General features: G+C 38.2%; 1 protein-coding gene across 1 annotated transcript; it reads right to left on the bottom strand.

Moving 5' to 3' along the window:
- Window positions 1–545: 545 nt before the first annotated feature.
- On the bottom strand, window positions 546–998 carry LOC139452991 (uncharacterized). Its single transcript, XM_071234617.1, has one exon. The coding sequence runs from the start codon at window positions 996–998 to the stop codon at window positions 546–548; it is 453 nt and encodes a 150-aa protein (XP_071090718.1).
- Between the last annotated feature and the right edge of the window lie 7,751 nt (window positions 999–8,749).

Below are 8,749 nucleotides of genomic sequence, written 5' to 3'. Positions count from 1 at the left end.
CCCGGCATCTTCTGTACATATAGTGGGACAAACGGTTTACAGACGCCATTGGAATCTGCGCCCAGACCCTGAGGAAAGCTGCACTGAGTTCTGCTGCATTTCTTGGACGCGGTTGTATCTGGTTTAGTCGTCTTTGGATGTGATCCCACAAGTGTTCCATTGGGTTTAAGTCCGGGCTGAGTGAAGGCCATGGCATTACTCTGATGTTATGCTGTTGGAGGAAGGTCCTGGTAGCTATGGCATTGTGTGGACGGGCGTTGTCATGCTGGAAGGTGTGGTTTCGGAGTCTTGCAAAATGAGGTACAACTTGGAGTCGGAGAAGCTGGTCGATGTAACGGGCGGTTTTGACTCCATGGCCTCTGCCTGGGCCAATATTCTGAAAGACAACAGGTCCAAGTTTCTGACTGATGCCGATTGCACCCAATGCCATAATGCTTGGTCCTCCCCATGGGTCTCTTTCAACCACACACTGTTCTGTAAAACGTTCACCTCTCCTTCGCCACACTCGTACTCTGCCATCTGCGGTGGAAATGCAGTACCGACTCTCATCTGAGAACACGTGGGTCATCCACTGCTGATGCCGCCAATGTTGTCGTTGGGTGGCCCACGCAAGACGTTGCTGACGATGATGAGGAGTGAGCACTGGACCCCTGTGTGGACGGCGACAAGACGTTCTGGGAGGCGAGCCGATTTCGATCAGTGTCATCACAGATGGGTCGCTGATGGTTGCCAATGGTCTGACGAGCTGTCTGTGCCACTGTTATGAATCTGTCCTGCAGATGTTGCCGCAGGATGAAGCGATCTTGTCTTGGTGTTGTGACTCGGCGACGACCACTGCGTGGACGGTCATTAGTGCTGTTGGTGGTGTTGTAACGAATCAGAAGTCTTTCAATGGTGCGTACACTGCAGTTAAAAGCATTGGCAATGACTTGGGTACGTTGTCCGGCATTTAATCGTCCGATGGCTTGTTCACGTTGTTGGGAGGATAGTCGTGGCATGGTCGCTGTCTTCACGAAGCAACTGAATTCTCAGTAGGTGTCAGGTGGTTCTTATACAGAACCATGGCACATGTTTCACGTGCATTTCAATTTTCCTGTGCATCACTTGCAACTTGCTCCCACGGGCATCTCACAGTTCCCAAGGTTCACAACTGTTACACCGAACACAACCGGTATTATCAGTTGAATGTCATAAAATGGCTTTTTTAAAGTCTAAAAAACATATTCATGAAGAAAAATAACAATTTTGATCACGCACAATTATGTCCTAATAATCCAAAAATACGACGTTTCTTTATCTGTTCAGTATATATTGAGTAAGGTAGACATTTCTGATTTCACTCAATGATCAATATCCTCACAATGTTCAGTTTACTAAATTGGATTTAATTTTAATCCATCGAGTATTACCAGGTTTTATTCTATAACTAACTTAATAAAATACTATAATTGTATTCCTTCAAGTTTTTCATCTAATGCGATCTTTTTATATTGAATTTATTTTTCTGTATGAAAATATTAACAGTATAACGCCAATATCAAGTTCCATAAAATGTTTATTATATTGAAAACAAAGTAGTTTCTGCAACAACATTGATTTGTTTGTTTTTTCAGATTTAAAATGTCAACGCTAGAGACTAATCAGTGTTGAAAATCTGTCGAAACAGATTTCATGAAGGCCGTAAAAGCCAAAATAGTGACGAAAACATTATGAATGGATTACTGAAAATCAATTATGATGCCAGATGTTAGCGAAAATTGCAAGCCAACCTTGCTTAGCCGGTAGCACCTGCCATTTCCAATGTTCGTTAGAAATATAAGTGATAAGTAGTGTAATGTGAATAGGGAGTTGTGGAACGTTTGTGTAAAGTTCATTTGGTGAATAACATCTCGAATGATGTTCACAAACTACAGGTCAAATTTGGTTAATTCTAGCGTAAAAGTCATGATATGCAGAAGACGTATGTTATGAAAGCAACAAGACGTATTTCAGCACATATGATTCGAGAACGATGTGGAGATGTTTCAACAATTCATGCTCTATGTATATGTGCCACCAACATCAATGTGAACTTTACTATTTTTCTTAAACTCATGCTCAAATGCTCAAGATAGTAATATTAAATACTTTTAAGAAAAGACCTACAATTTGTTAGAGTTCATTGAAGTATAACCCTTCATCGAGTGAGGCAGCAAGCTACGACGTTCATCCAGTTTGGTCCTCACTCCATGAAGGATCATACCCCAATGAACTCAACGAAAATGTCATTCCTTAAAATATAAGCGCATGGATTCTCTAAAATAAATGTTATTCAAAGTCAATGTAAAATCAATTCTATAATCAGTTTTTTTCCATCAAGGTTCATTTCTGTCACGGACCTGATTAATATTCCTTTCAGCATATAGGCCTGTATTGTTAGCATGGACACAGCAATGTAAAGTATTCATAGGAAATGACCAACCTGTCTATCTGTATTCCGTTATTTTCACAGCTTCTCTGTATAATGTTGATAATAAATTCTTGGAATACATTTATTCATTATTATCCTATAATTCAACAAGAGTACACACACTGAAAAAGGGCTGTTTTATATTTTATCGCCAAATGTATGTTATTCGTATTGGACACATTTTATAGTCTTTTTAAAATGTATGAGTGTAATGGCCCCAAATGACATTTTAAAAAGACTGTCGTGACTTTGTGGTTGTCGAAGTGTTAAAGTTAAGGATGGACGGACAAACGACGGGTTCAATTTCAACGGACCCGGAATTAGTTCATGAAAAAGACAAAAAGATCACAATATGATATCGCCTTAGAGACGACTAGATTCGAATTTCAGCTACCACAATGCATTGCCCGGAATGAAGTCACGGGATTCTGTTTTCTGCAGGATAAAAACAAGACTTTGTTATACTTAAATTTTCTTCTGTTTCAGCAGTGGCTGAATATATTCTGAGAAGGATAATGTATGTTAGATTATAATCAGTAAGATTATCTTTGACAACATGTAATTATTACAAAAAGCGTGGGATACATATAATACAATAAAAGATTAGGGAAAAAATATTGACTATTATGATAAACCTTCGATGATAAAAAAGGCATTCATTTAATGACACGCTCAATAGATGTGTAAGCTGAGATGGATTTAAAGGAATTCAATCATCATACTCTCAGGTCGAGAAGGTTTTCAGTTTGAAGAATTACGTTGTGAAGTATCTGGGTCTCAATTATATTGTCGTTCGTGACTGCCACAGTTGAAATACAAAAGTGTCAATTTAAATTAATTTTCCCTTCAACGCATTTGAGATCATCATCACTCATAATGAAGAGGTCCATGCGTGTGTGTCCGTTGTGTTTATACAGCATCGCGCCAATACTTTCACTTAAATTATCACTACCAAATATTTGGCAGAGGGGGTAAAAGCATAAACACATAACGAAAGTCAATAGTGTTTTATGGCAGTGTAATTTATTGGTAAACAATGATTGTAACTGTATTACATTGTTTCTGTTAAGATTCAGTAGAAGTTCATTGCATTGTATTTGGACAATTATTAGTTGTAAGGAATGTAGTACTATTTAATGTAAGCAGTGGGAAGGAAGTTATTATAGTTATATGCTCGAATTATCTGTCAACTTCCGGAATAGCATGGATTGATGCTAGGCGTTATAGATGTCTTGCTCAGAAGTTTGATGACGGTTACAACATTGAAGACGTCAGCTTTTCAAAACTTAAAAGCTTCTTTTGACTTTGCCTATCCGAGCAGAAATTCCGATCCATATGCACAAAGAAGACTAGTAGCGCAATCAGTCCCCAAGGGGTTGCCTACTTCTTACCTTAATGTCTTACCCCCAAATGTTACAAAGATAGTATCAATGAGGAAATCCAGCATTTCACATGTTGTTTTCTCAGTTAACTTCTGAAAACACTTGCTTTCATCTTGTACAAATTGACATGAACCGCTGGAGATAGATATGTACCCCTCTGTTGTCACCACTTTTTGTAACAAAAGCCCCATGGAATAAGGAATGAAGTTTTTACTTAGGTTAATCATGATGGGTAGTGTTGTACAAACCTGAAAAAATCAACCGTTTTGCCAGAATTGAACCTGTTTCTTTTCTGAGATAGTGAAAATTCAAGCAAATCTTTTGAGTTTTTGAGAACCCATAAGGTATTAATTCCGCTTATCTCAAATATTTTCTGAGAGTGTAGAGAATATCTGAGAATGTGTCTTAAACTTAGAATATTTAAAAAAGGCATAATGTGATTAAGACTAATATTACTTTCGTGTGTTTCTGTATATTTGGATTACAGATATGTAGTACATTCGCGAAGGGATCGAACTGCACCTCCCGTCCTTACCCGCACACACACTTTTAAAAACCCTGGATCCGCCCCCGTAATAGTTTCGTCAATTAAGACCAGCTCAGTGGCCAGTACATCAACTGTATACCCTCCAGAAATCCATCAAGCCTCTGCTAAATGTAACCTTCACTAATATGGTATGAACATTCTCTTGCGAAACTGATATTTACAGCAAACAATCGGTAATACTTATGAGCTTTGTCAATTCACCTTGCAATAGCGCTCGCTTGTCTGTGTAAGTTATACAACACATGTGTCCAACAATTACGACAAATTGCGTTTCTGAGCATGTCATAAAAAGATCTCTCTTTAAAATGTGAGACGTTTCGGTTTTAATTTAGTTACAGAAAAGTACGTCGTGTGTTTAGGAACACTTTTCCCACCCTTGACGTCCATGCAGTTGTAAAAATAACCATTTGTATCCCGTCCTGTGTTCTTTCCGTTGGCTTTATATTAGCTAATGGTTATTGGAGGGAAGGTAGTTTAACACGTAACCCTTATACTCTAATCCTTTGAACTTCCTTCTGCCCGTGAAGCTCCGGGTGGAATAGGTCTTCAGCAACCCTTGCTTGCCGTAAAAGGCGACTATGCTTGTCGTAAAAGGCGACTAACGGGATCAAGGGATCATAAACACTTTCTCATGAAATTGTCAAATTCGTATAGTCGACTCTGCTTTTAACAGACATTTCTTATGAAATGGAAAGGGTTTTGTTACATAAACGCTCAGAGCCTGAATCGCACAATGGACCTTTAGCTAGATACTTCATGGTTATGCAAAGGGTTTTGTCGCTTATATTTTTGTGTGACTAGTGTGATTTGTAATTTTCATTGGCATCTAATCCTTGACATTTCAGGTGCATTTAAAACTTTGAATATAAAGCTTAAAGTTTATATAACGTCTGTTGAAGGACATTCTTTCTCCAATCAGCAAATTTACAGTCACGAACGGCCTTGGGATGTTATATATGATCTTTACAAAATGTAGAGAGGAATATTTTAATTTCTTGAGACACGAAAACAAGGCTGTGTGTCATTGTTCTTATGAAAGTTTCAACATACACATGTACATCTCTTCCCCATCTTTCAAATTTAAGAGTAGGTTCAAATAGAAGAAAACAATTCTTAGATTGGTCATTGCTCTTCTTTTTTTTAATTTCAGTTTGGTAGTTTCTCTCTTCACAGCTTGACATATTTCGTAAATTTCCGTTCGTTGTATCTGTGCAGTGGAAGTGAGTATTGTTGTGTGTTGTTGTTATCAAAAATTCATAGGGAGCATCAATGAATGTGAAGTCATGGTGAATTCTGACTTGCATTCGAAACTTCTTCAATGATATTGTAGCATTCTTCCTCTTTAGGAACGAGGTACTAAGGACATTTAGTCCTCATTTCCAACTTATTTCCGAATTTCCAACAAGTCATGGATTTTGTGGTTCGTCGATCACTTGATTGTCTGGTTGGTTGACAGGCTGACGTCGCATGGCTGGAGTACTGCTGTGCTGCGTCAGGCAATATATACTTACTTTGTCATGCAAACTGTGCAAATTGTATGAATGGCTGGAGGTACAGGGAGGGCAGGACATGCTTACCCTTTTCGCCAACACCTGTTGTCATCACTGATTTACACTGGTCCATTCATATAATTTCCACAGCGCCTTGCCCTTTACTCCAAGGGGAATCTGTTTCGGTAGTAAATCTAGGCTGGTTATTCCCTGGCATTGACAATTTATATTTGTATACTGGTATATGTGATTTCAGGAGAGTGGGAGCTATATGTGAGTATGTTTTGTAACAGAGAGGATGAGAACCCAACACAGTTGCGATTGTGTCGATACAATGGCTATTCAAGTGAGTGGCCGCCATAGAATGTCTTTAAGACAGTAGATGAGAAACTTGCCGTCACAAATGGATCAGACTATTTAACAGTCAACAACTAATTGAAGTAAGTAGCCGTTGATGTTTCATTTGCAATGGATGACGCTATTTGACTGTTGGTATCAATTAGGTAATATTAAACAGACGCTCATATTTCATTCATTTCATAAGATGTCTGAAAGGTTGTCATTTCACGAAACCACTGTTGTCACAGTCTGACTATTACAATATACGATCACAATCATTTTGTTTTACTTATTGCAGAAATACTGTAACACTTTTAGGTTATCAAATCGATATTTTTTATTGTCACTAGAAAAATGAGTTTAAAAGTTATATGTTGCTTTCCCTTTTCATCACTGATTTTCAGTGGTCCATTCATATAATTTTAATATGAGGCATACATTCATCTGTATGGAAAACATAAATATTAATATGAGGCATACATGTATCTGTATGGACAACATTAATATTGATATGAAGCATACATGTATCTGTATCGAAAACATAAATATTAATATGAGGCATACATGTATCTGTATGGACAACATTGATATTAATATGAGGCATACATGTATCTGTATGGACAACATTGATATTAATATGAGGCATACATGTATCTGTATGGACAACATTGATATTGATATGAGGCATACATGTATCTGTATGGACAACATTGATATTGATATGAGGCATACATGTATCTGTATGAACAACATTGATATTGATATGAAGCATACATGTATATGTATGCCAACATTGATATTGATATGAGGCATACATGTATATGTATGGACAACATTGATATTAATATGAGGCATACATGTATATGTATGGACAACATTGATATTGATATGAGGCATACATGTATATGTATGGATAACATTGATATTGATATGAGGCATACATGTATCTGTATGGACAACATTGATATTGATATGAGGCATACATGTTTATGTATGCGGCTTAAAACGCGTGCGAACATCAACAATAAATGGGTTTCCAGTGTTATCCCACGAGTCGTTTAGGAAGACAATATCGCCGACAGACGCTGACTCTGCTTCACCTCCCCTGTGTTTGCCAGGAGGATCTGAATGTTTCAGAACGGGTGATGCTGTTAATAACGCCAGGACCTTGTCATTGAGTTGAGATCCTGGCATATGTAGACGGTCGTGTTTCCCCTTGAATCAGATTAACTAGATACAAGTAATACTTAAACAAGGAGGGAGTAGTGAGTGAGTGAGTATGGTGTTATGCCGCTGTTAGTAATATTCCAACATTATAATTATAGATATATATATTGTGTGTGTGTGTGTGTGGGGGGGGGGGGGGGGGGCACCATAAATTGGCAAACGCTTTAAATTTTCTTCAGTAATCATTACGCCTCCTACTGATTAGTGAAACACATGTTACTAAAATTATATTATAATTTCATTTTAACCTTCATCAGTACGTTTTTAGTGATGTAGTGTTTGAAGATGCATTTGAGCGGAGTGAAAAGGGTTTAACGTCTCGTTCAACATTACTGCACTATAAGTATTGCTGCTTAATAATACCGGTTGATAGTGCTATCCCACTGAGATATCATGCCACAGTGTGGCTTATATATTCAACCCAGAAACAGTATACTGACTCCTAACCCGACCAGTCCATCTTTTATCCCCTTAATGACGAGCACAATACAGGGTAACAACAAGTACCATAATTTAACGTCTTTTGATATGACGCGGCTGAGGATCGAACCACTGACCTTGCGCTCTCTGGACAGACGCTCTATCCACAAGACCACGGAGTCGGTCAAGTAAACCAAGTATATTCCGTTAGATGTGTTACTTTTGATATCAGTGTCCAGAGTGACTGTTGTTTTGATTAACGGTTCGCAAAGTGTCCACAGCCATGGGTCCACTCAGCTGTGTAATTCCCTAATTGTCGATACCGATATCCGCTGCCGGCAGTTGGTTTGTCGACACTCTGGCCATGAACCCATTCAACAACCACTTGGTTAGACATATTGATCAGTATGCTTTGGTCAGGCGAACAGTCGTAAGACTGATACACAACAAATAAACATGTTAATTCAACTTTCAACCCTTGCCTGATTGTCCTATGTTTAGTTTGAAGCAGGAGATAGAAGTGATTCATAAAGACATGCTTATCATACAGTCAGAATCATTCAACGGACTTATTGATTATAGAAATGGCTTTGCCGTTTTCATTTTCATAAGCATTTACGATGATATTTGTGCTTTGAGAAGTAGGATGTCTTTGGGTGCGATAACACAGAAGACAGTTGGCCATCGATGTATTTCTTACCGATAACACTGAAATGTTGTTTACGCGATTTGATCATGACGAGTTCTCACTCGCGAATTCAATTGTAAATTGACCCTCATTGTAGTGTGATGACAGAACCACTGAACGGCTTTACTATCTTGTCTTGGCTGAGCGTTCAGGATTAGAGCCGTTTTATCACACCACTATCGTTTTGATGGCTTTTTGATTGATTAA

Source organism: Haliotis cracherodii, unplaced genomic scaffold (assembly GCF_022045235.1).
Source record: "Haliotis cracherodii isolate W230 unplaced genomic scaffold, xgHalCrac1.p SCAF_9, whole genome shotgun sequence".
In the NCBI taxonomy this organism is placed as follows: domain Eukaryota; kingdom Metazoa; phylum Mollusca; class Gastropoda; order Lepetellida; family Haliotidae; genus Haliotis; species Haliotis cracherodii.
This window is presented reverse-complemented; position numbering and strand designations above follow the sequence as displayed.

What these genes read in the sequence shown, in the direction of transcription:
- LOC139452991 (XM_071234617.1), bottom strand. Translation starts at nt 998, where the DNA reads ATGCCACGACTATCCTCCCAACAACGTGAACAAGCCATCGGACGATTA.